We start from the raw sequence: 27,659 nt of genomic DNA on the forward strand, positions 1-27,659 counted from the left end.
ACTGCAGTATATCTGAACCACTGTCATATAACTTGTCCTGCCATACAAAAAAAAAAAAAAAAAGCGATGAAATGTCAAAAATTACTAAAAGCTTACAAATACACATTGACAATTTTAATCCCACTTGCCATTGTAGGCATACTTTCGTTAAAACCAAATGCCATCACATTCATACCAATGTATGTTATTTGAAATATCCATGTTAGTTTCTGTATTTTCTAGTCGCCAACTCCTAAATTTAATTTATAGTGATGAAATCAATTGCATTATTTACAAGGAACTAAGTAATCCTCACTTTTAATGAGGGTGTCAATAAATAATACAGAATGTGTCACTGCAGCATGTATGAATTTACAAGTCTGGTCCAAGAACTTGAGGTAAAAACTGCACCAGTAAAAGTGTTTCGCCTTTACGAAGTTTCGTTTCACTCTAAACAAAGTCCAATGAGGCGAAAATAAGAAGGAACCAAATAAGTGATCAGTACTGTATTACAAAAAAGCATTATTACTATATTAGACAGTGATGTTACATTCTCAAGAGCTTTATTTCACTCTTGTGAAATAGGAGGAATAGACTACTAGACTGCTGGACATTCATCAGGTTTTGTTGTAAATATCTTCAAAAACAGGAAAAAAGCAAAATAAAAGTTGCATCTTTTGTCTTTAATACCTGGTTCGGGGGTGTTTTTAAGTGTGCAGTGGACAGTATTCTGACGGCGTGACTTTGGAACTGTTGAGTCTTCTCTCTCTTGCAGTGCATCTTAAAATATGCCGTTTGTGATTTTCATGAAGAGTACAACAAGTGCAGGAAACAAATGTGATTCTCGTGATTTTTCACAGTTAATATCCAGCATTGTAAATATATGAGCTTCCACACAATAGCTCAAGTCATGAATGAGTGCATTCATGTATATTGAGTGAGCTGTGCGACTTTACCTTTTGTATAAGGAGCGAGGCCAATGCATACAAAATGATAAATTTTTTGTGACTAGGGGGTGAACACTGTAAATAAGTCACGTGGATTGTACATACTGCACTTCAAAAGCGGATAAAGGTGGCGTCGATCTGGCGGACGCTGGGGAGTGCAAGCATGATCTTTCGCCGGTACTGCGGGTCCTTCTGTAGCGGGTTTCTTTCCAGGTACACCGTCTCCAGAGACTTGGCGTTCTTCAGCTCGTCCAGGTCAGACCAGTTGTCAATCTGGTTGTCGTTCATCTGGGAGTGAGAGTTCAGTCAGGACATTTGGACTTTGTGCTAAACTCTTTCAGACAGCGGTGTCGAAAAATATGGCAACATGGAAGGGTGCATGGGATGTGGAGGGAAATTGGTTCTTGTTATTTTTTCCCATTATTGTTATTACAGCACATAAATCACCTTTTTGATTGCTTTACAACACTGGAAAACTAACAAATCTTGCAAGCATGTCTATGCTGGTGAAAACTGTTATGGCAGGACACATGAAAACTATCAAAGACCACATAATTCTGTAAGATGACAGCCATTTTGGTGAGGGTTTAAGACTGAAATATACTCTTGCATCATGTAGCTTGCGTCCCCTCTGTCGGCGTCTTGATTCGTGTATATCTCTTCGGTGGGGGCTGGCGCCTGACTTGCAATTTTCTTGAAAAAGATGTTTGTGAAGATCGACTGTGCAACTTCTGAACAAGTCTGGAAGATGGGCGAATTTGTAACACTATTTAGCCTTTCGGGACATGGGACAAGAGAGAGCTTTGTAATTGAAAATAAACACAACTGCTGGTGTTAATATTTTAGTTAATGTGTTATTGGTGTTCAGGGTTCCCATGGACGTGAACATACCGTGTTTGGAAGGTGATTGACTGAGACTGAAGAAGGGTTGTGTGCGGGAGAAAAAACGGCTACAATGGTGTGTGCACGAGGAAGAATATGTTTCGGAATGGAACCTGTTGTTGTAAGAAGATTGGCATAAAAGTTAAAAAGAGCGTCGTACTTTGTGGGACTTCTTCTGGACGCAACATCAACACTATAGCTGAAAAACAACATATTAAGTAACTATTTTTAGAGCGCACCGAGATACAGTACACAATATCAGTTTGCATACAAGTGTTCAATCACTGTTGCTTTATCTCATACAATAATTTGTGCATTTCAAGCACGTCTACTCTCCTGTGCTCAGGGATCCTCTTCGGCAAAAACTGACCAGTCACAGCTGTGCGGCCCGCATAGCAGCTGAAGCGAAGTCAGATTTTTTGGGAGGTGCACGTCAGGTTCAGCGGGAGGGTACGCAGGAGGAGGAGCAAGACGGCGTTCCAAGCTAAGTGATGCGTGAGTATATTTTAGCTTTTAGGCCAGGGGTGCCCATTACGTCGATCGCGAGCTATCACTCGTGGCGCAGGGTGTGTCAGTCGATCGCAAGTCAGGCATTAAAAAAATAGACCTAAAAATGAGCGATCATCAATCTTCACCAAGACGTCACTTTCGTCACTTGACTGACATTCACGGCACCCGAGGGTCTTGTGAGAGGATTATTGGGAAAAAATGACCCACAGGAAGGCGAGAAACACTTTATTTCAACACTCTCGCGCCATACCTGCCATCAAAAACTCTAAAGACCAACTGTACAGTTCTTATCTTCACAATAAAAGCGCTGCTTCATCCTGCCTGCGCTAACAAAATAAGAGTCTTAGAGAACTGGCGCGCACAAGCTAGCAAGCTACGGAGTTTGCCGCAAATGTATTTCTTGTAAAGTGTATAAAAAGGAGTATGGAAGAAGCTGGACAAATAAGATACCAAAAAACAACCATTTTCATGTGATATTGGACAGAAAGGAGGACTTTTTTTCCCCTCCATTTGAAAATGCGGATGTTTTTAGCACTACTGTCTGATTCCAATCAAAAAAGCTTTCGTAATAAAGACACAAATTAACCTTCATACTGTCCAGCTGCATTCGGGCAAAATGTCATCCAGAAAAGATATTTGAAGCCAGCGAAATCCAAACATCAGTTTGTTAGGGTATTAACATTAATAAAAGTTAAATTGACTGTTAACTTTTCTGAGAAACAGCATATTCCAAATTGATATAAACATGTCCACTGAGGAGGACACGGCTTCTAAGAAAATAAAAGTTGAAAGACACTAAAGTGAACCTTATTGGATGTTTACATTGTCACTTTAAAGACACGCGACTACGTTTTTTTTAAATATGTCTATATGTGTTGGCCCTGCGATGAGGTGGCGACTTGTCCAGGGGGTACCCCTCCTTCTGCCCAAATGCAGTTGAGATAGGCTCCAGCACCCCCCGCGACCCTGAAAGGGACAAGCGGTAGAAAATGGATGGATGGATGGTAGAAACAGTGGATGTCCCTGCACAATTCTTTGCACTTAAAAAATCATGTTTATCGTAATAAATAAGATTAGAACATTTAAGCATTATGTTTGTGTTCAATTACATTGTGTTTACTTTATCCTAACATTCCTGCCACTTCATTTTACACACTATGGCATTTTCCTGCCACTTCATTTTACACACTATGGCATTTTTAAGGTGTTTTTTGTGGGAGATTTATACTACAATAATATTGTACTGTGGCCTTAATATCGTGACAATATCATACTGTGAAATTTGAGACCCTTACATCCCTATTATTTAGTATTGTGTGTAGAGAACAAAAATAAATGGAATACATTCTGGTATAATGATGTAACATCACAAAATGTGGAAAACGTGAAGCGCTGTGAATACTTTCCGGATCCAATGTATATGGATCTACATTGTGCACGCGGTAGAAAATGAATGGATGGATTGATGGGTGTATTGATATTAGCATCTCGGATGTACAAAATGTGTGTGGCTTATATTTTTGTCTTTGCAGCCCTAGCTGGAAAAAGTTCGGACACCCCTGGTTTTGAAACAACAGGCTCAAAAAACAGCTTAGACCTCCAAGATGTGAAATCCATCCCTTACCTCACCCACCCATGTGGCACTTTAAGATTACCGGTACCTCCCCAAAAACACACTGCACACACAAATATGCATATAAGGACATGTTCCCAATTATTTGGGTATATGTTTTTGGTATTGTACTTTTTATTTCCAACGTCACAATGTTGCTAATTGTTAGGATATGCTTAACTGATCTGATATCCTGCAACAGTGAAAGTAAAGTTATATCTTATTCTACTTTTGTTTGTTGGGTACTTCAAACTAAGATAGCCAATTCCCTCTTTTCTTTATGTCTTTGGTTCAAGAGCCATATTTGTGCATAAAGGCATGTCTTTTTTTTATTTTATTTTTTAAAGCAACTCTCAGGGGGGCGCTACTGTGCGACACGTAAGGAATTGGATGAGATTTGAGTATGATGCACAATGAAAGGGCCATACCCAGAACTCCTGCAACTCTGTCAGATGACTGATGTTTTCAATCTTCTTCACTCGGTTGGCTGCGATGTCCAGAGTTGTCAGCTTTTTCTAAACAGGGTGAGGGGGAGTGTGGCGTTTAATACATCGAACACTTCCAGCATGTTTTAAACTCACATTGTTTTCCAAACCCTCGATGACCTCAATGCCATTGTGGCTCAGGTAGAGCTCTCGCAAACTGACGAGGTTGTGCAGCCCCTCCATTTTAGTAATCCGATTACTCTTAAAAAGGATGCAAAGAAGTTAGCAACTTCTCACGTGCAATTAGTTGAACTGTGCAAGTACCTGAATGCTTAACACCGTCAGGCTGTGTAAACAGTCCATGTTCTGCAGCTTGTTGATCTTATTGGTACCAAGAAATAAGCTTTGCAAAGATGTGAGGGAGTCCAGGTTCTCTATGACCTTTGAACAACACAAATATGTCATTATAATGTCTCAGGTGTGTGTGTACGTGTAACCAGAACATACTCGAATACGATTGGAGCCCAGCTCCAACATCTCCAGACATGTGAAGTGGTCCAAATTGGCGATGCCGTTGATTTTGTTGTGAAGCAAAAAAAGTTTCTTCAGCTGAGTCAGCTGATCCAAACCTTCCATCTTTCGTAAAAGGTTGAAGGACAGGTCAAGCTGCCTGCAGTGGATTCAAATAAGATCCACTCACTGTACAAAGTAAATTCAAGCAGCATCATGATAAAACACAACTGAACAAACTAACACAGTGCAGGAGAACCACTAAAAGCTGTACAATTTAAAAGTTCAACCATCATCTTCAAAACTCAACGAGTATAGGAATTAAATTCCCAAACGTGTTTTTTTTTTTGAGATGCCACAATAGAGGGGCACCAGTGAAAGCTAAAAGGAAACTTGTGATGATAACCATCGAACCAGATATGGAACTCACAGCAACATAAAGGATCCAGGCCCTCGGAGATACGCACATACAGTAAATATCGCAACGCTTTACTAATCTCAGCAATATCTACAAAAAGCCACGAGGTGACAGTATTGCTCTGCATGCGCCAGCATCAAGAGATTAATTGTGCTCAACTTTGTAGGTTCCTCGATAGAGCTATAAGGGTAATTTCTGCAGACTTACTCCAACTCTGTGAGCTTGTTGATGTTCTCCAACTTGCGGATTTGATTGTCGTACAAATCAAGCTCCCGCAGCGAGGTCAAACTGTCGAGGTTTTCTATCTTTTTAATAAGATTCTGTCGTAAGGAGAGGGTCTGCGTGGACAAAGAAAGGATTAACACGATCAGAGAAAGCGATCTGGAAAAATAGCTTTTTTTTTTCTTTTTTTTTTAAATACATTTTGGTCATTGTTTATTGGTTTCTGGAATTCTTAACAATGTTAAGCAAAGGAGCATCACATTTACATCTAGTGATATGTTAGTGTACCAAGGACTTACTTTAACTTTCTGTAGTACTTCCAGTCCTTCAATGTTTCCAATACGACAATGAACAAGATCAACATCCTGTTAAAAAACAAAAGACACTAGTAATTGGGGTAGTAATCATACTAACATTTCAGTAGTCTGCTGCCATAGGGCTGACGCCCATCCGTCCATCACCGAGTCCAACGTCATCATCGCTCGATTGCAACAGGAAGCTAAATATTACAGTCCGCGATTTTGTGTTAATTTACAATGAACAAAAATATGAACACAACACTTTAGTTTTTGCTCCTAATTTTCATGAGATGAACTCAAAGATCGATAACTTTTACTATATACCGAAAAAATACCTATTCCTCTCAAATATTGTTCACAAATCTGTCTAAATCTGTTAGTGAGCACTTCTTTGCCAAGATAATCCATCCCACCTCACAGGTGTGGCATATCAAGATGCTGATTAAACAGCATGGTCATTGCACAGGTGTGCCATAGGCTGCCCACAATAAAAGGACTGAAATTTGCAGTTTTATCACACATCACAATGCCACAGATGTCGCAAGTTTTAAGGGGAGCGTGCTGTTGACATGCTGACTGCAGGAATGTCTACCAGAGCAGTTGCCAGTGAATTTAATGTTAATTTCTCTACCATAAACTGTCTCGACAGGCGTTTCAGAGAATATGGCAGTACATCCAACCGGCCTCACCACTGCAGACCACATGTAACTACACCAGCCCAGAACCTCCACATCCAGCAGGTGCACTTAGTTTGACAACTCATTTGTCATTGGCACTAGGTACATTACAAAAAACACCAGCAAAAATTTTGAAAACAGCAAGAAGCACAATGAGAAAAAAACTAAACTAAAATCAGACAATAATAAAACCTCAAAGCTTCGTCTTTAAAAAATATATATATATTTTCGATTTATAGATTTGAACACCTACAACAACACTTAGCAGCAGCATTTTCGCCCGGCTCAATCTTGTCTTCCATTACACCGCAACGAAGCAAAGCGGACGTGAAGTCATATGTAACCCAGCAATATTGTCCTTAATATTCTTTCAATATGGTGATAGCGTGACATCATCATGTAATTTGTAATGAAATAGGCTAAGAAAAAAAGAAAATTGCTGTATTTGTAATTACCGTAATATCAAGATTTCAGCATTTCTCATTACATTATGCCTTTTTGCTCTATTTTTCAATGTTTGCTTTTTTCTTTTGTTTATTTTATTTTAACATGTGTCTTTACATCTGGAGGGGTCCACAAATCAAGCATAAATCCATGAAAGACAATTTTGGACTTATTTGTGCATCGGTAAGTAACGTATTTGATTGACATAACGAGTGCCGTGCTGCTGTGATGGTGACGCCATTGAGAAAAAGGATACACTACACTCACTCTCACTTGTTTCAATGCTACGCTCAAGCTTGCTGACCATCATGTGAATTAGCAGCGAACAAGAAAAATGGACACAACGTCATATGCAACCCAGCAGTTGCTTGTTTCCTATCTTTTTCCCCCCCAACATTATAATTCCAGCAACAGCCTCCTCTTACCTCCTCTTCCGGGTCCAAAGTGATGGTGTCCATGTCGACAGGAGACTCTTCCTTATCTATGAAAAATGATGCACAGAAATAAATCATCATTGTAAATAAAACAAGCTTTGCTCTTATAGGACAAGACTCGGCTGAGACAGAACAGGAATATCTTGGAGAGACTAAAGTAGAACCTCAGTGTACGAACCCTTCTATTTGCGAACATTTAGATTTACGAACTCTTGAACTGGCACAAGTATGCCTCCGTGCGTGCTGTCTCTGTGTACGAACGCTATTCGTTAATTTTTACGCCAGAAGACCAAAACGCATTGTAGCGGAGGCGGAGCGTTCCACTCACTTTCTGCACAAGACACACTCACGTCTCAGCGCTTCGGTGTGTGTGACTTTTGTGTTTTTATCCCCTTTTGACTAGTATTGTCCATTTTGCTAACTCAAAATGAGCCCCAAAAAGCCAACAGACCAGCGTGTAAAAAAGGAGAAAATCCTTGTGGATAAAAAAAAAAAAAAAAAAAGACTATTGCGAGGAGTACTGTACATTAAAGGTGCTCGCAAGTATGACTGACGAAGATTGACAAAGCAGGTTTTCTGACCTGCTTCCATGCAGGATTATACCAAGCACCATTGCTTCTAGGGCTGCAGCTAACGATTATTTTTCTATCGATTAATCTATAGATTATTTTTTCGATTAATCGGTTAATCTATAGATTATTTTTTCGATTAATCTATAGATTATTTTTCCTTTTACCGATTTTTTTTTAATTTAAAATGAAGAGGAAAAAATAAATGTAGGCCAGTTTTTTCAAAAGGCATGGCTTTTATTTACAAAAAAAAAAGTATGGCCACTCAGTCAACATTGACAACAACATGACAAAATATTCTGTAACAATGTAAACATTTAAAACTTTTAACATTTAACAAAATTAAAAGTAGCTTATTTGCTTTTTAATGTGCAAATATAAAAGTAAACATCCAGTGCAAATCTTAATATTCTGGAATAGTATAAGCATTTCAAAAGTAAAAGTATTGCTTATTTTGCTTTAAAATGTGCAAAAATAAAGATAAACATCCAATACAAAAAAATGCAAAACGGAAATATTCTGTAACAAGTGTAAACATTTCAACAAAAGTAAAAGTATTGCTTATTTGCTAAAATGTGCAAAAATAAAGCTAAACATCCAATACAAAAAAGTGTACAGTGTAAACATTTCAACAAAAGTAAAAGTATTGCTTATTTTGCTTAATAACACAACAATGATAGTATGATTAAAGTGAAAGTTAATTGTTCGTTTGTACATAGTATATGTAACTGTTAATGTTGTAAAAGGTATTTGCACAACTAATTAACGTTAGCGTTTGTGACACGTCTTGTGCCGTGGGGTTCTTTCAGGACCGACAGACTGAACGCCAGACGGCTTTGCCAGGTTTACAATCTTTTAATTTTACACAAAGTCTTTTCTCTTCCAACTGCGCGGATCGCGCACCTGGGCACGATTGCGGCGTCGCTCCCGGCGCGCCCCGCCTCGCCGCTCGCTCGCCGCCGCCGCCTCTCCACAGCGTTAAAGAGGAGCGCGTCTTTGTAAACACTGAACAGGCACGCCAAACGCGCCTCTCAGAGCGAAACGGTGCTTTAGTTTATGAATTTACAACGCAGATACAAATGACACATTCATGTTTTTGTGTAATAATGACAACGTATACGCACGCGGACGATTGACTTGTTGATGGTGATGGCAAGAACGCTGTCGGGGGTTTTCTTTTCAAATGTTCGTTCATAGCCGTTGTGTTGCTATGATAGGCCATTTCCGCTCGACACAGTGTGCATACAACAACATTATTAGGCCGTTTATTGAAATACTCCCACACTTTTGACGACTTTTGGCGTGCTTTTTTCCCCTCGCTCGCATCGTCTGCTTTGCGCTCCGCCATGACAGTAAAGTAGAGTGACGTAAATATGCGACGCGCCGACGCACAAAAACGGCGTTGACATATTTACGTAACCGATGACGTCGACTACGTCGACGCGTCGTTTCAGCCTTAATTGCTTCCCTACTTTTTACTACTGCGGTATCTTCTAACAGACATTTCCGCCATGTTTAATCGAGGATATATGCTAACAGCTGATCATTGTGATCGAACTGAAATTAATCGCCATCATCGATCACGATCATATACGGTAATCGCCCAGCATAGCAATTTATATTGTCTTCAAAGTGTACAAACCTTAACTAAAAATTGTCGAAACTGAAACCTATTATTCATATTTACATTGTTTCTTATGGGGAACTATGCTTCACAATACAATTTTTTCGATTTACGAACCATATTCAAGAACCAATTAAGTTCATAAATTGATTTTTATTACTTATTTATTGTTTAATACCATCGGAAACACACAAACGCTGCTATTACATCAAAAATATGTGCATTAGTAGGGTTTTTAAAAATTACTATTATTATAATATTCTCTTGTGTGCATGGGTTCTCGTAGGACTTTGACTTCCCTCCACTTCCCAAAAACATGCATGTTAACGGGAGACTCTCAATTGTCCATGGATGTGAATGTGAGCACCATGATTGACTGGCAGTCCAGTGTGTCGCCGACCGCTAACCCCAGAAGTCCGCTGGTATAGGCTCCTGCTTACCCATGACCCAAATGAGTACACGTCGTATAGAAAATGGATGGGTAAAGGACTTACCTGAGGCAGCCGGCTGATTTGGATCCATGTCGCCATTTATGCTCTTCCTCCTGGTCTCATCATCACCGGACTCTTCAGACTCTCCCTTTCGATCCACTACAAATCAGCATTCAAAGTTGATGGTTTAGTTTAGTGTTTCTTAACCATAGGGCCCTGGCCCCTTGTTGGGCAGCGAAAAAATATCTGTTTCTTAGCTGTTTTAAATCAACTTTTCCACCACTTGTACTGACAATATCAGACAAACAGAAGAGGTCTGGGGCCTAAGTCATTGAGAAGTTTCTGAAGCGCAAAAAATATGACTTAAGTGGTGATGCTGTATTTTCATTTGCACTTAAATTTTATTGACAGTTTATTCTGAGAACTTTCATGTTTTTAAGAGCAGGCTTAAGACCCACCTTTTTGATTTGGCTTTTACCTGATATTATTTTATTGAAGTCATTCGTATTTTACTTTTTATCCTATTAGTTATGCAATATTTTATATAGTTTTATTTATTTATTTACTGTATAAATATTTTTATTTTTTATTTTTCTATTAATCTTCATATGTCTTACTTGTATTTTATTATTTATCTCTACACATGGTTCTTACTATTTTACAAGTTTTATTATTGTTATTTTCCAACGTTCCTCAAATAAGCCATCTGCCTCAGGTGTTATCGGCCGTGCTTGTGGGGGCGCCTTTGTGTCAGCGTCCTGGTGGCCATGGTCTGATGACCTCCTGGTGCAGATGGCTCTTGTGATAGTGTTTACTCACATGTGTCCTCTGTACTCAGCCATGCCATCATTGGTCCAAATAGTTGCACATGTGTGTGTGTGTGTGTGTGTGTGTGTGTGTGTGTGTGTGTGTGTTTGGTATCCGTGTCCGTGCTTACGTATGTGACAATGGGGCATATGGGCCACCGGGGTATTGTTTTTAACTTTATAAAGCACTTTGCGTTGCATTTCTTTTATGATTTAAAAGCGCTTTAGAAATAAAGCTTGATTTGATTTGATTTGATTCAAGAAGGCAGAGGGGTTAGTGCAGGGGTCGGGAACCTTTTTGGCTGAGAGGGCCATGAAAGCCAAATATTTTAAAATGTATTTCCGTGAGAGCCATATAATATTCTTTAACTCTGAATACAACTAAATGCGTGCATTTTTAAGTAAGACCAACATTTTTAGAGTATAATAAGTCTCTTTTTTTTTTAATAACATTGTTATTCTGAAGGTAACCAATAATAAATAAAATACTTCTTACCATTAATGCTGCATGGTTTTGCTGATGGCTTTGTAGTCTGGTTGATACGTGGTTATTTTTAACACTGTGATGACCAGCGGAATTATTCATTACTTATCGTGTTAAGCAATGTCAGCTAGGATTTACAGTATCTGAGAGCCACATACAGTCATCAAAAGAGCCACACCTGGCTCTAGAGCCATAGGTTCGCTACCCCTGGGTTAGTGCAACTGCCTCACAATACAAAGGTCCTGAGTTGTCCTGAGTTCAATCCCGGGCTTGGGATCTTTCTGTGTGGAGTTTGCATGTTCTCCCCGTGACTGCGTGGGTTCCCTCCGGGTACCCCGGCTTCCTCCCACCTCCAAAGACATGCACCTGGGGATAGGTTGATTGGCAACACTAAATTGGTCCTAGTGTGAGAATGTGAGTGTGAATATTGTCTGTCTATCTGTGTTGGCCCTGCGATGAGGAGGCGACTTGTCCAGGGTGTACACTGCCTTCCGCCTGAATGCAGCTGAGATAGGCTCCAGCGACCCCCCGCAACCCCAAAAGGGACAAGCGGTAGAAAATGGATGGATGGATGCTTCAAGAATCATATACATTATCATTCCATATCAATTTAGTTAGAAATTAGGTTATCTTAGCACTGTTAAACTGTAAGTAGGTTAGATGTAATAGTCCAAAAGCTTGAGAACTCGTGGTTTAGTCGTACTGTTCCTTTGCAAATACCTTTACAGTACTATTATATGTGCTATTGGGGAAAGTCACATGGTTTACAATGCACTCAAATGGACATCTTTTGGAACCGACTCGTTGTTGTGGGTGTGCTACCACCACCATACCTGTAGCAATTAAGCTAACAGCCTGTTTTCAAGCTGTCACCAGTGTTGGCACATTTCCATACATTTAAGAACATTATCTCGTATATTGCGAATTATCATGCAGGGATCCGAAGTCGATTGTCGGTATAATGTGGCTTCATGTTGGACGTTAAGCGAACAACGTCAGCCAACGACCCTTGTTGTTAGCCTGCTAGCTAGCATGCGTGATGTGTGCATCTGTTTAGACACAAGCAGGACGACAATTTGGATAAACTCACACGACCGAAAAGTCGCTCGTCACCACTAGTGACATTTACCCTGGATAACAGTGCTGATGGGGAACAAGCATCTTTGCAGATGTACTCACCTTCCATTTCTTGAGGCTCTACAACAGACAGGGAAGCCATGTTTCCCGTAAACAGTCCTGGCAACGGCTCAGCCAATCAGAAGGCAGCACTACAAGGGTGTACCACAAGGTGGCACTAAAATCAACATTTTTAGGGACCGAGTCCCTTTGGGACAGAGGACCCTATTGAATTTCTAGCGTTTTATTATTATACCGCCGCCTCTTTGAACTGTAATTTGACCCCCTTAATATGCTTCAAAACTCACCAAATTGGACACACACATCAGGACTGGCAAAAAGTGCGATCTAATCAAAAAACCAAACCCCAAAACTCAAAATTGCGCTCTAGCGCCCCCTAGGAAGAAAACACAGACATAACTGCCTGTAACTCCCAGTAGGAATGTCGTAGAGACATGAAACAAAATCCTCTATGTAGGTCTCACTTAGACCTATATTTCATACACTGACAACCCCCAGCAAAAATCAACAGGAAATGTGCAATTCCCCCTTCAAAACACAAGTTGTGTAAAAACAGTCACCTTTTTTCAAACATTATCTCCTCTGAGCGTTTGTCGTGTCGGCTTCAAAATAGCACAGGAACCCTTCTGATTAAAAGTTGATGAACGAGTTTTAATTACTGCTCCTGTTTGGATTTTATGAGCCCCCAAAGTCGGTCCCGTCCATCGCTGCTTGCAGCTTTCATTTTAAAATGAAATTGTATTTTTATAGGACCTACGACAAGGAACAATGATGGATTGAAATCCTCTCTAATGTTTGTAAAAATGTATGTGATATTTGCCAAAACCTAAACAATCTGGCAGTGTGTGACTGTATTAAAACAGGTAATACAAATTCAAAGACAACATTTTGGGGTATTGGTTATTTATACAATTTTAGCTTTCTCCATTTATGTCCTTTGCTCTATTTTATTTTATTTTATTGTATTTTATTTTGGAGCTGCACGTTATGTACCAGCATTATGTCGTATCAGCATTTGCCCACAGTATCAGTTTCGGGCGGGGGTCAGCAACTCGCGGCTCCAAAGCCTTGTGGCTTTGATTGATTGATTGATTGATTGATTGATTGATTGAAACTTTTATTAGTAGATTGCACAGTGCAGTACATATTCCGTACAATTGACCACTAAATGGTAACACCCGAATAAGTTTTTCAACTTGTTTAAGTCGGAGTCCACTTAAATTGATTCATGGTACAGATATATACTATCATCATAACACAGTCATCACACAAGATTAACATCAGAGTATATACATAGAATTATTTACATTATTTACAATCCGGTTGTGGAGGGGGGGTTAGGTTTGGTTGATATCAACACTTCAGTCATCAACAATTGCATCATCAGAGAAATAGACATTAAAACAGTGTAGGACTGACTTCGTATGATATGTACAGCAAGTAGTGGACATAGAGATAGAGGTCAGAAAGTATAAGAATAAGTATAAGTATCTACATTTGATTATATACATTTGATTATTTACAATCCGGGGAGGTAGGATGTGAAAGGAAGTTTGTTAGTTTACGGTTGAAGTTGCCTGGAGGTGCTCTTTTAGTGTGGTTTTGAAGGAGGATAGAGATGCCCTTTCTTTTACACCTGTTGGGAGTGCATTCCATATGATGTGGCATAGAAGGAGAATGAGTTAAGACCTTTGTTATATCCCTGGACCTCTTTCAGAGAGGTGTGAAAATGGAAAAAGATGAAAAAAACCCATATATTTTTTGTTTTAATATATTTCAGGATATAGGTAAATATAAGCTTTGGCTTCAGCCTATTCCTTTTTCGGTCATTCTTTTTCTTTTCTTTTCTTTTTGTGTGTAAATGTGTATGATTGTTAAATATGTATTATCTGTACTGTTAAACTATGGTCACACAAAATGGTTAATGGTTGATGGTTGATTATATGACCGAAATAAACTTGTTTCATTCATTCATTTTCTGCAGGAGAACAAATAATAATGGGTTGTACTTGTATAGCGCTTTTCTACCTTCAAGGTACTCAAAGCGCTTTGACACTACTTCCACACTTACCCATTCACACACACATTCACACACTGATGGAGGGAGCTGCCATGCAAGGCGCTAACCAGCACCCATCAGGAGCAAGGGTGAAGTGTCTTGCCCAGGACACAACAGACATGACGAGGTTGGTACTAGGTGGGGATTGAACCAGGGACCCTCGGGTCGCGCACGGCCACTCTCCCACTGCGCCACGCCGTCCCTATAAACATGACACAAACCTTCCTATTTGTTAGAAATCCCACTGATTATATTAAACATGCTTCACTGATGAAAGTATTTGGCAAGCACCGATTTGTCCTACTAATTTCAGTGATCCTTGAACTCATCGGGGACTGTTTACATGTACATCTTTCTCCGATGCTGCCACAGAAAGGCATGTTTTATGCCACTCCTTTGTCTCATTTTGTCCACTAAACGTTTTATACTGTGCGTGAATGCACAAAGGTGAGATTTGTTGATGTTATTGACTTGTTGGAGTGCTAATCAGGTATATTTGGTCACTGCATGACTGCAAGCTAATCGATGCTAACATGAGGATTTTGAATATGACCACTGTATTATCCTGTAACTACTTGGTATCGGATTGATACCTAAATGTGTGGTATCACCGAGGGTCCCTGGTTCAATCCCCACCTAGTACCAACCTCGTCATGTCCGTTGTGTCCTGAGCAAGACACTTCACCCTTGCTCCTGATGGGTGCTGGTTAGCGCCTTGCATGGCAGCTCCCTCCATCAGTGTGTGAATGTGTGTGTGAATGGGTAAATGTGGAAGTAGTGTCAAAGCGCTTTGAGTACCTTGAAGGTAGAAAAGCGCTATACAAGTACAACCCATTTATCATTTATCATTTATCATCTAAAACTAATGTAAAGGATCAAACAGAGGAATACGTGATTATTACATTTTAACAAAAGTGTATACAGAACATGTTTAAAGAGAAAGTAAGCAGATCCATCTATCCATCCATTTTCTTCCGCTTATCTGAGGTCGGGTCGCGGGGACAGCAGCCTAAGCAGAGAAACCCAGACTTCCCTCTCCCCAGCTTCTTCGTCCAGGAGGCCAAGGGGAAAACCCAGGACACGTTGGAAAGACTATGTCTCCCGGCTGGCCTGGGAATGCCTCGGAATCCCCCGGGAGGAGCTGGACGAGAAGAGAAGAAGGAAAGTAAGCAGATATTAACAGTAAATGAACAAGTAGATTAATAATTATGTTGCTACCACGTGTCCTTAATAATGTTGACAAAATAATAGAATGATAAATGACACAATATGTTACTGCATACGTCAGCAGACTAATTAGGAGTAGGGATGTCCGATAATGGCTTGTATGTACAGTAGATGGCAGTATTGTCCTGTTTAAAAGTGTCACAACATTGCTGTTTACGGCAGACAAACTGCTTTACGGTAGACACTGTTGTTGTGTGTTGTCAACACGTCACTCAGGTCCGCCTGAATTTCGGGAGTTTTTCGGGAGAAAATTTGTCCCGGGAGGTTTTCGGGAGAGGCGCTGAATTTCGGGAGTCTCCCGGAAAATCCGGGAGGGTTGGCAAGTATGATATAAACCGATACCGATATCAACCGATACTGATATATACAGTCGTGGAATTAACACATTATTATGCCTAATTTGGACAACCAGGTATGGTGAAGATAAGGTCCTTTTTTAAAATATTAATAAAATAAAATAAGATAAATATATTAAAAACATTTTCTTGAATAAAAAAGGAAGTAAAACAATATAAAAACAGTTACATAGAAACTAGTAATTAATGAAAATGAGTAAAATTAACTGTTAAAGGGCCCTGCGATGAGGTGGCGACTTGTCCAGGGTGTACCCCGCCTTCCGCCCGATTGTAGCTGAGATAGGCTCCAGCGCCCCCCGCGAACCCAAAGGGAATAAGCGGTAGAAAATGGATGGATGGATGGATAACTGTTAAAGGTTAGTACTATTGGTGGACCAACAGCACGCACAATCATGTGTGCTTACGAACTGTATCCCTTGCAGACTGTATTGATATATATTGATATATAATGTAGGAACCAGAATATTAATAACAGAAAGAAACAACCCTTTTGTGTGAATGAGTGTAAATGGGGGAGGGAGGTTTTTTGGGTTGGTGCACTAATTGTAAGTGTATCTTGTGTTTTTTATGTTGATTTAAAAAAAAACAACCAAAAAACGATACCGATAATAAAAAACCGATACCGATAATTACCAGTATTACATTTTAAAGCATTTATCGGCCGATGATATCGGCAGGCCGATATTATTGGACATCTCTAATTAGGAGCCTTTGTTTGTTTACTTACTAATAAAAGACAAGTTGTCTTGTATGTTCACTATTTTATTTAAGAACGTAACTGCAATAAGATGGCATTTTTTTAATGTATTTTATTTGAATTTTTTTATTTTTTTTGTCATAAAGAAATACAATCATGTGTGCTTACGGACTGTATCCCTGCAGACTGTATTGATCGATATTGTTATATTGTTATATCATGTAGGAACCAGAAATATTAATAACAGAAAGAACCATTTTGTGCGAATGAGTGTGAATGAGTGTAAATGGGGGAGGGAGGTTTTTTGGGTTGGTGCACTAATTGGAAGTGTATCTTGTGTTTTTTATGTTGATTTAAAAACAAAAAAAAAACAAAAAAACCCGATAGCGATAATAAAAAACCGATACCGGTAATTTCCAATATTACATTTTAAAGCATTTATCGGCCGATGATATCGGCCGATAAATGAGGTGGCGACTTGTCCAGGGTGTACCCCGCCTTACGCCCGATTGTAGCTGAGATAGGCTCCAGCGCCCCCCGCGACCCCAATAGGGAATAAGCGGTAGAAAATGGATGGATGGATGGATATCGGCAGGCCGATATTATCGGACATCTCTAATTAGGAGCCTTGGTTTGTTTACTTACTAATAAAAGACAAGTTGTCTTGTATTTTCACTATTTTATTTAAGGACTTAACTGCAATAAGATGGTATTTTTTTTAATGTATTTTATTTGAATTTTTTTTATTTTTTTTGTCATAAAGAAATACAATCATGTGTGCTTACGGACTGTATCCCTGCAGACTGTATTGATCGATATTGTTATATAATGTAGGAACCAGAATAATAATAACAGAAAGAACCATTTTGTGCGAATGAGTGTGAATGTGTGTAAATGGGGGAGGGAGGTTTTTTGGGTTGGTGCACTAATTGTAAGTGTATCTTGTGTTTTTTATGTTGATTTAACTTAAAAAAAAAAAAAAAAAAAAAAAAAAAAAAAAAACTTTTTCTTTTTTTTTAAATTTCTTGTGGTACCATCGATCCACTGCCTGGTACCGGGCTGCGGCCCGGTGGTTTGGGACCACTGCTTTAGGGGAAACAAGGTGGTACAGCCCACGTGACCACAAGTGAGAGCCAATCACAAGCGATCAAGATGACACGTGTTGGCGGAGACTTTTGAGGCGCACGTCGGAGTTCTGGTCAGTCAATGTCTGTTTAGAAGTTGTGATTAGTTTTAATATTGCAGACGTTTGAGGACTTAACCTGAACAGACATGTATTGTCAATGCCTTATTCTGCTCATGTTGGCTCAAACATCGCTGGTTCTCCCGGTTCTTGTCGGTAAGAAACACGCCTTATCGCATCGTAAATATGTCATTTTTTATGCAAAAACTGAAAATGTATAAATGCTTGACGTATTTAATTTTTTTTAAAGTTAATGCACACTGTTGACTATATGGCTACTGTATTAGTTGGACTTGTTAAATTTACTTATGTAACGTTTTGGAATACTATACGTCACAACAGTTTTAATGCAACATATTTTTTACTTTGACTTGACCATTTTTGTCAAGAAGAAACGCTACTTTTACTCCGTCAATGGTGCTGGACACAGTAAGATTTGGGGTCGTAAAATAAGAAAATATCCTGTACATGTTTAAAGACAAAGGTTTGTAGTTATTGTTGCCTTTTATGCCCTTTGGTCTATTTTTCCTTTTACGGGAGCTTCACCTCCAGCAAAGTGATTGTTGCATGTACGCACCAGCACTCATATTGAAACCGAAACCGGAAACACTACAGCATCAAAAAGAAAAGGAAAACTTGAACTTTTATATACTAATTAAGTTTTATGCCAGGGCAGTTATGGCTGCCCACACTCAGAGGGCTGCTTGTAACAGTGAATAACTTATGAATATAGATGTATGTACAAAACCCAATACCAGTGAAGTTGGCACGTTGTGTAATTCGTAAATAAAAACAGAATACAATGATTTGCAAATCCTTTTCAACTTATATTCAATTGAATAGACTGCAAAGACAATATATTTAATGTTCGAACTGGAAACTTTATTTTTTGCAAAAAATCATTAACTTTGAATTTAATGGTAGCAACACATTGCAAAAAAAAGTTGTCACAGGGGCATTTTTACCACAGTGTTACATGGCCTTTCCTTTTAACAACACTCAGTAGACGTTTGGGAACTGAGGAGGCAGATTTTTGAAGCTTTTTAGGTGGAGTTGTTTCCCATTCTTGCTTGATGTACAGCTTAAGTTGTTCAACAGTCCGGGGTCTCTGTTGTGGTATTTTAGGCTTCATAATGTGCCACACATTTTCAATGGGAGACAGGTTTGGACTACAGGCAGACCAGTCTAGTACCCGCACTCTTTACTGTGAAGCCACGCTGTTGAAACACATGGCTTGGCATTGTCTTGTTGAAATAAGCAGGGGCGTCCATGATAACGTTGCTTGGATGGCAACATATGTTGCTCCAAAACCTGTGTGTACCTTTCAGCATTAATGGTGCCTTCACAAATGTGTAAGTTACCCATGCCTTGGGCACTAATACACCCCCATACCATCACAGATGCTGGCTTTTGAACTTTGCGCCTATAACAATCCGGATGGTTATTTTCCTCTTTCGTCCGAAGGACACAACGTCCACAGTTTCCAAAAACAATTTGAAATGTGGACTCGTCAGACCACAGAACACTTTTCCACTTTGCATCAGTCCATTTTAGATGAGCTTCGGCCCAGCAGAGCCGACAACGTTTCTGGGTGTTGTTGATGAATGGCTTTTGCTTTGCATAGTAAAGTTTTAACTTGCACTTACAGATGTAGCGACAAACTGTAGTTACTGACAGTGGTTTTCTGAAGTGTTACTGAGCCCATCCATCCATCCATCCATCCATCTTCTTCCGCTTATCCCAGGTCAGATCGCGGGGGCAGCAGCCTAAGCAGGGAAGCCCAGATTTCCGTCTCCCCAGCCACTTCGTCCAGCTCTTCCCGGGGTCCCGAGGCGTTCCCAGGCCAGCCGGGAGACATAGTCTTCCCAACATGTCCTGGGTCTTCCCCGTGGCCTCTTACCGGTCCGACGTGCCCTAAACACCTCCCTAGAAAGGAATTCGGGTAGCATCCTGACCAGATGCCTGAACCACCTCATCTGGCTCCTCTCGATGTGGAGGAGCAGCGGCTTTACTTTGAGCTCCCTCCGGATGGCAGAGCTTCTCACCCTATCTCTAGAGTCCCGCCACCCGGCGGAGGAAACTCATTTCGGCCGCTTGTACCCGTGATCTTGTTCTTTCGGTCATAACCCAAAGCTCATGAACATAGGTGAGGATGGGAATGTAGAACGACCGGTAAATTGAGAGCTTTGCCTTCCAGCTCAGCTCCTTCTTCACCACAACGGATCGATACAGCGTTCGCAATACTGAAGACGCCGCACCAATCCGCCTGTCGATCTCACGATCCACTCTTCCCTCACTCGTGAACAAGACTCCGAGGTACTTGAACTCCTCCACTTGGGGCAGGATCTCCTTCCCAACCTGGAGATGGCACTCCACCCTTTTCCGGGCGAGAACCATGGACTCGGACTTGGAGGTGCTGATTCTCATCCCTGTCGCTTCACACTCGGCTGTGAACCGATCCAGTGAGAGCTGAAGATCCTGGCCAGATGAAGCCATCAGGACCACATCATCTGCAAAAAGCAGAGACCTAATCCCGTCAACTGCAACAGACAGTCTATAGGTTCCTAAGATATATAGATATCTAATGTATTCATACATTGTTTATGTAGAATATACGCATGTATATATAACCTAATCATATTGTTTCTTCAATTTAAAAATAGCTGACCATTTTTTTCCCCCTTCTCTGGGATTATATTCCCAGTTTTGATCTCGGACGTCTGGTTACTTATAGCATATAAGAATATTCTATTACTGTTAAGCAAACTATGAATAACAAAACACGCCAAAACATGTTTCTTTTATTATAGCTACACGTATGACAAAAAACGTGTGAAAATCAGTGGTATTCAGTGAGGTAAAATTAATTAAATGCGCTGACAGTTCATTGCTCCTGCCAATTGAATTGCACTGAGTGGAGTGGATCACCTCTCCAAGATGGCGGCCCCGTGTCTCGTCAGCGCCAGTAGGCAGTAGCAGTCGATGCTGCGTCTACTTATAAGATGTCTATGGTTATGACGTTAGCAGTGAGTTTCCAGACTCACTGATTTAACTACACAGCAAATAAAAGTTACGTTACTTAGCCATCAAACGTTAGCTTACATTCAAAACTTACCGTTCTTTGTGCAACTTCAAATGTCGAACAAAGTTGTAAGTTGTTGCGTCTCCGTCTGTAATCTTCGAACCGCATGTTTTGCATACTGCGATTCGTTTTTTGTCGGCCAACTCGTAGTTTTAATACCCGAACGAGACTAACTTTGGCATAATTTTTCCTCACTGGCGCGTTGTTTGACAGCTCTTCTTTGTTGGTTGTCCTGCAATTTGATTGGATGAATGCTGTGGGATGAAAACAACGTGGATCTAATTTGATTGGATGTTGTACTGACAGGAACAACACGCTGACAGACACACACATACACAATGAAAGATACGGAGCTCTCCTGAATAACATTTTTTAATCTTTGGGTTTTGGGGAAAGTAGCAAGTCTTGTCAAGTCAAAAGGCTCAAGTCCAAGTGAAGTCACAAGTCATTGATGTTCAAGTTTAAGTCGAGTTGCAAGTCTCTTTACATTTTGTCAAGTCGAGTCTTAAGTCATCAAATTCATGACTCGAGTCCAAGTCATGTGACTCGAGTCCACACCTCTGATACAAAGTATTTCAGTGGTTGGAATCTGCGCTTTTTCATGCCAGATCCGGTCCGCGAATGAATTATCTATGGCCCCCAGGATGATATTTGATTAGTATTAGAACCGACCCGCAGGCCAAAGCCGCCTGCTGCTGTTTTGCACACACCAATACTCCATCAATACTCCCATTTTTATGACTTGATGGGGTCCCAGAGACCCCATTAAGTCATATAAATGGGGTCCCACTGTACATTTTTGGGGTCCCACTTTTTTGTAACCATTTTGAAAACACATGATAAATGTATGCATTATACTGTTACATCTCACATTCTATATTGCGTTTTGGAAAAAGGTTGTCGTAAACGTTATTTAATTCATTAAAAAAAATAATACAAAAGAAAACACATTTTTATGCATATGTAAATTTATTCAGTTGTAAACATTCATTCACTTTCTTCTTTCCTTCATGGATCTAAATTTTACCGCCGCTGGTATTTTTTGCTATATTTTTATTGTAATACTTTCAGAATGTGTTTGTTCTATTTTTGGACAAAGTACGACAAAGAAAACCATCTGAAGTTGTCTTTATTTATTTTTTGTTTTAATGCCGTGTACACAGGTTTTCCTCCATGTGGCCCCTGAGCTAAAATGAGTTTGAGACCCCTGTTTTAGACCATGACATGGGCCAATAACTATTGATCCACTGGCCTCAAATGACCCCGAGGTGAACATTGGACACCTCTGATTGAAGGGAATCCATCCATCCATCCATTCTCTACCGCTTATTCCCTTTGGGGTCGCGGGGGGCGCTGGAGCCTATCTCAGCTACAATCGGGCGGAAGGCGGGGTACACCCTGGACAAGTCGCCACCTCATCGCAGGGCCAACACAGATAGACAGACAAGGGAATAACATTATTCATTATAAATGCATACTTCCACTTTGTTTTCTGCACTTTAGACTTAAAGTTTGTTACATTTTAACCTGCTTTCTTTCTCCTGTGACTTGCAAATCCTTGACGCGCATATTCACCTTGCCATCTCTTTTAGATAGGATCAATGTTCAGATCCAGCAGCCGGTCGTTTTGGGTCATCGGCCCGTCACCGGGCGAGTCCTTCTCAATGGAGTCCCCATTCTTGCCACCAACCAGGAGCTCAGCAGCATTCTTCAAAGAATGTCAGCTGATTTACTCGCTCTTAGACTCCTCAGTGGAAACCAGTCGGCATTGCTGAGTAAGATAATAATGAACTATCAATGAATGAAGCCTTATATATGTCTTCATGTGTCATATTGTACACCCCAGGGAACCAAAGCTACCTTTGGTCTCGTGACTGCACACAGGAGGGGTCCGAGCTGCAGAGGACAGATCGTTTTTTCTACGACGGTGTGGTCTACCTGTCTCTGAACCACAATGGCACTTGGACAGCTCACACTCCGCAAGCAGCGGCCCTCAAAGCGTTGTGGGAGCGAGTGGCGCGGAGCTCACTGGAGGACGAATGCATGATCCTGATGAGGGAATTGAAGCTTTCTGAAGAGCAGCCAGGTATATACAAACCCCGTTTCCATATGAGTTGGGAAATTGTGTTAGATGTAAATAAAAATGGAATACAATGATTTGCAAATCATTTTCAACCCATATTCAGTTGAATATGCTACAAAGACAACATATTTGATGTTCAAACTGATAAAAATTTTTTTTTTTTGCAAATAATCATTAACTTTAGAATTTGATGCCAGCAACACGTGACAAAGAAGTTGGGAAAGGTGGCAATAAATACTGATAAAGTTGAGGAATGCTCATCAAACACTTATTTGGAACATCCCACAGGTGAACAGGCAAATTGGGAACAGGTGGGTGCCATGATTGGGTATAAAAGTAGATTCCATGAAATGCTCAGTCATTCACAAACAAGGATGGGGCGAGGGTCACCACTTTGTCAACAAATACGTGAACAAATTATTGAACAGTTTAAGAAAAACCTTTCTCAACCAGCTATTGCAAGGGATTTAGGGATTTCACCATCTACGGTCCGTAATATCATCAAAGGGTTCAGAGAATCTGGAGAAATCACTCCACGTAAGCAGCTAAGCCCGTGACCTTCGATCCCTCAGGCTGTACTGCATCAACAAGCGACATCAGTGTGTAAAGGATATCACCACATGGGCTCAGGAACACTTCAGAAACCCACTGTCAGTAACTACAGTTGGTCGCTACATCTGTAAGTGCAAGTTAAAACTCTCCTATGCAAGGCGAAAACCGTTTATCGACAACACCCAGAAACGCCGTCGGCTTCGCTGGGCCTGAGCTCATCTAAGATGGACTAATACAAAGTGGAAAAGTGTTCTGTGGTCTGACGAGTCCACATTTGAAATTGTTTTTGGAAACTGTGGACGTCGTGTCCTCCGGACCAAAGAGGAAAAGAACCACCCGGATTGTTATGGGCGCAAAGTTGAAAAGTCAGCATCTGTGATGGTATGGGGGTGTATTAGTGCCCAAGACATGGGTAACTTACACATCTGTGAAGGCGCCATTAATGCTGAAAGGTACATACAGGTTTTGGAGCAACATATGTTGCCATCGAAGCAACGTTACCATAGACGCCCCTGCTTATTTCAGCAAGCCAATGCCAAGCCACGTGTTACATCAACATGGCTTCATAGTAAAAGAGTGCGGGTACTAGACTGGCCTGCCTGTAGTCCAGACCTGTCTCCCATTGAAAATGTGTGGCGCATTATGAAGCCTAAAATACCACAACGGAGACACCCGGACTGTTGAACAACTTAAGCTGTATATCAAGCAAGAATGGGAAAGAATTCCACCTGAGAAGCTTGAAAAATGTGTCTCCTCAGTTCCCAAACGTTTACTGAGTGTTGTTAAAAGAAAAGGTGATGTAACACAGTGGTGAACATGCCCTTTCCCAACTACTTTGGCACGTGTTGCAGCCATGAAATTCTAAGTTAATTATTATTTGCAAAAAAAAAAATACACATCACCATTTTAACATGTAACATGTCTTTTGGAAAGAAAAGTCAACTTTTAGATAATAAATCCATCCATCCATTTTCTACTGCTTGTCCCTCGGGATCGCGGGGGGCAGGAGCCTATCCCAGCTGGTACACCCTGGACAAGTCGCCACCTCATCACAGAGCTGAACACAGATAAACAGACAACACCAAATAGCATAGTTTTTTTTAAATAATGTTGATATTTTATATATTTTCTCTATTGTCCATATTTCCTTAATAATGTCTAGCCACAGGTTCTGAGTAGGAGGTTAGAGTTTATACCCGCATCCATCATGTGATGGCTTTCCTAGAAGCTGTAAAAAGCACTTTAGGCAAATAATGATCCTCTGTTTTCGTACAACTGACACTGCAAGTCCCATATACAAAGTCACACATGACATTGGAATTTTATATTGCAGCACTTAAGACATGACTGAGTGTACTTCTTCCCAAAATGATTTAACTTTTGCACAACCTCAAAAAATGTACCGTATGTATGATGTGATTTTAAGGAGCCACAAATTTGGGTGTGATGAGACTAATTTTCCAATTAAACACCATCAATTGTTTTGAACTAGTGGAAGTAAACTGGGTTTCCCATATACATCATACCATTTCTCAGATGTCATTATCACCCTTAATTCATTTTCCCATTTTGATTTCAAATACAATGTTGAATTACTATTTATTCCATAAGACCCTCATTATGTTTTTGGTTTTTTTTTAAAGCATAAAAGCTGTTTGCACAAACGCTAACCAGTTTTATGTTTTGTTCCCTTACTGTACTTAAAATAAATTGAACCGTGATCTTAACAGAGAGGCGTGTACCAAATTGTGATCAGGGTCTACCGTTACATCTGTCATGTCATAATGTAACATCTTGCAATGTTTCTTAGAGCCAGAGATTCCTTCCCCGCAGTTTTTGATCTCAATCTTGGCACTTCTGGCCTTCACTGGGCTTGTTGGCATCAGCTTCCTCCTCGCCACTAAACAGGGTGAGTCAATTACATTCTTTGTTTGTTTTACTGTTTCTTATCATTGCTTTGGTTTCTTTAAGAGTGTACATAGTCAGGAGTATAGCATGGTCATGTGTTTTGTCTCTCTCACATTCTTCCCTAGGTTTGACTTTCCCTGGGGGTAAGAGAATATTCTGTGTAGAACAATTAATCAGTTAAGATTTGTGTGTGTTTTTGGATAATCTCTTTTTTTTATTCTCACAGGGGTTCCTGGATCTATCGTACACTACCCTAAGAACATGGCAGAGCTGAATTCAGCGATAAAATCCAATGATTATCATACCTTTATAAATTACTAACTTTTATCCTGTATCATAATTGCTTTATTGTAGTCACCCCATAAATGTACATACACTATATTGCCAAAAATATTTGGCCACCCATCCAAATGATCAGGATCAGGTGTCCTGATCACTTGGTGATTTTATACACCTGATCTTAGGTGTATAAAATCAAGCACTTAGGCATGGAGAGTGTTTTTACAAACATTTGTGAAAGAATGAGCCGCTCTCAGGAGCTCCGTGATTTCCAGTGTGGAACTGTCATACGATGCCACCTGTGCAACAAATCCAGTCGTGAAATTTCCTCGCTCCTAAATATTCTAAAGTCAACTGTCAGCTTTATTATAAGAAAATGGAAGAGTTTGGGAACAACAGCAACTCAGCTACAAAGTGGTAGGGCACGTAAACTGACGGAGAGGGGTCAGCGAATGCTGAAGCGCATAGTGCAAAGACTTTCTGCACAGTCAGTTGCTACAGAGCTCCAAACTTCATGTGACCTTCCAATTAGCCCACGTACAGTACACAGAGAACTTCATGGAATGGGTTTCCATGTCCGAGCAGCTTCATCTAAGTCAGGGGTCGGCAACCTTTACCACTCAAAGAACCATTTTGACCAGTTTCACATATTAAAGAAAACAATGGGAGCCACTAAAGTCTTTTGAAATTTAAAATGAAATAACACTGCATACAAAGTTTTTTTTTGCTTTATGCTATGTATAAACAAGGGTCTCAGACACGCGCCCCGCACCAGGGAGCCAATAGGGCGGCAATATGGAGCCGTGGGTTGCTGACCCCCGACCTAACAAGACAATGATCTACCAAGTACGGAGGCGCTTTGCCATTGAGGACCCTGTAAGTAATCGATATAATTTTGTAATGTATCTTGAATTTAACAGGTAGCTAGTGCAAGGACGCTAAAAGGAGAGTAATATCACTGAATTTATGAGAGATTAACTAAAGCTTAAAGCGGGGGAATTGTGGTTTAATAGCAAGCAATCTATTTAGGTTTTGATAAAGAGACGTGAAAAGTGAATTACAATAGCCAAGACGTGAGGAAAAAAATCAATTATAATTTCAATTTGAGACTAAGATACTTTTGATCTGAGTTTGGAAATGTTTCTGAGGTGGAAAAAGCAGGAGGTCATCAAAACACATGGAGTGATTAGGTGTGACTCCAAGATTTCTCAGACTGGGGCGCACATTTGTAACAAGGGACCTAGGCAGCTGGCTACTTTTGAAGTTGCAGTGTCGGGCAATAATTAACACCTCAATGTTGGCAGTGTTTAGCTGAAGAGTATTACTAACCATCCAGTCTTGACCTTTACTCAGACAGTCATTTAGCGTAATCATTTTGTGTGTCCTACCAGATTTCAAACAGAAATATAACTAAATGTCATTTGTGTACATGTGGAATGAGACACCTGTAAAAAAAATTTAATTGCATCCTTGACTTGAAGTCTGCATAGGGGGAAAAAGGATAGGCCCCAAAACTGAACCCTGAGTCATCTCTTGTGAGAGGAGGACGGGCTCTGACTTATGAGGGCCAACAGCCACAGAGAAAGATTGGCCAAATATGATTTAAATTTGTTCCTGAAATGCCCACCCAGCCCCGCAGCTGGTCCCCAAGGACTTGATGATTAACAGTGTCAAGCAGAACCAGAATTGTGCAAGCATCAGAGGCCATCAAAATGTCATTGGAGACCCTGAGAAGTGTGTGTCTGTGGAAGGCAACTGACAGTAACCGGATGGAAATTTATCAAATATATTGTGTTAGTTTAAAGCAGCGACCAACTGGTTTG

General features: G+C 40.3%; 2 protein-coding genes across 2 annotated transcripts; one reads left to right on the forward strand and one right to left on the reverse strand.

The window, feature by feature from the left end:
* Nucleotides 1-470: 470 nt before the first annotated feature.
* Nucleotides 471-12,594, reverse strand: ppp1r7 (protein phosphatase 1, regulatory (inhibitor) subunit 7). The gene is made up of 10 exons (XM_061979437.2): nt 12,453-12,594; nt 10,047-10,142; nt 7,351-7,406; nt 5,805-5,870; nt 5,491-5,621; nt 4,863-5,025; nt 4,680-4,796; nt 4,512-4,616; nt 4,359-4,445; nt 471-1,214 (listed from the first exon to the last, which is right to left on the reverse strand). Exons 1-10 carry the CDS (start codon nt 12,490-12,492, stop codon nt 1,038-1,040), a joined length of 1,038 nt encoding a protein of 345 aa, XP_061835421.1. The 5' UTR covers nt 12,493-12,594; the 3' UTR covers nt 471-1,037.
* A 5,326-nt stretch (nt 12,595-17,920) lies between these two features.
* LOC133619030 (uncharacterized) lies at nt 17,921-25,884 on the forward strand. The gene is made up of 6 exons (XM_061979895.2): nt 17,921-18,088; nt 22,607-22,789; nt 22,861-23,100; nt 25,460-25,558; nt 25,683-25,700; nt 25,784-25,884. Exons 1-6 carry the CDS (start codon nt 18,022-18,024, stop codon nt 25,876-25,878), a joined length of 702 nt encoding a protein of 233 aa, XP_061835879.1. The 5' UTR covers nt 17,921-18,021; the 3' UTR covers nt 25,879-25,884.
* Nucleotides 25,885-27,659: the final 1,775 nt, after the last annotated feature.

This window comes from Nerophis lumbriciformis, linkage group LG19, assembly GCF_033978685.3.
Source record: "Nerophis lumbriciformis linkage group LG19, RoL_Nlum_v2.1, whole genome shotgun sequence".
NCBI lineage: Eukaryota > Metazoa > Chordata > Actinopteri > Syngnathiformes > Syngnathidae > Nerophis > Nerophis lumbriciformis.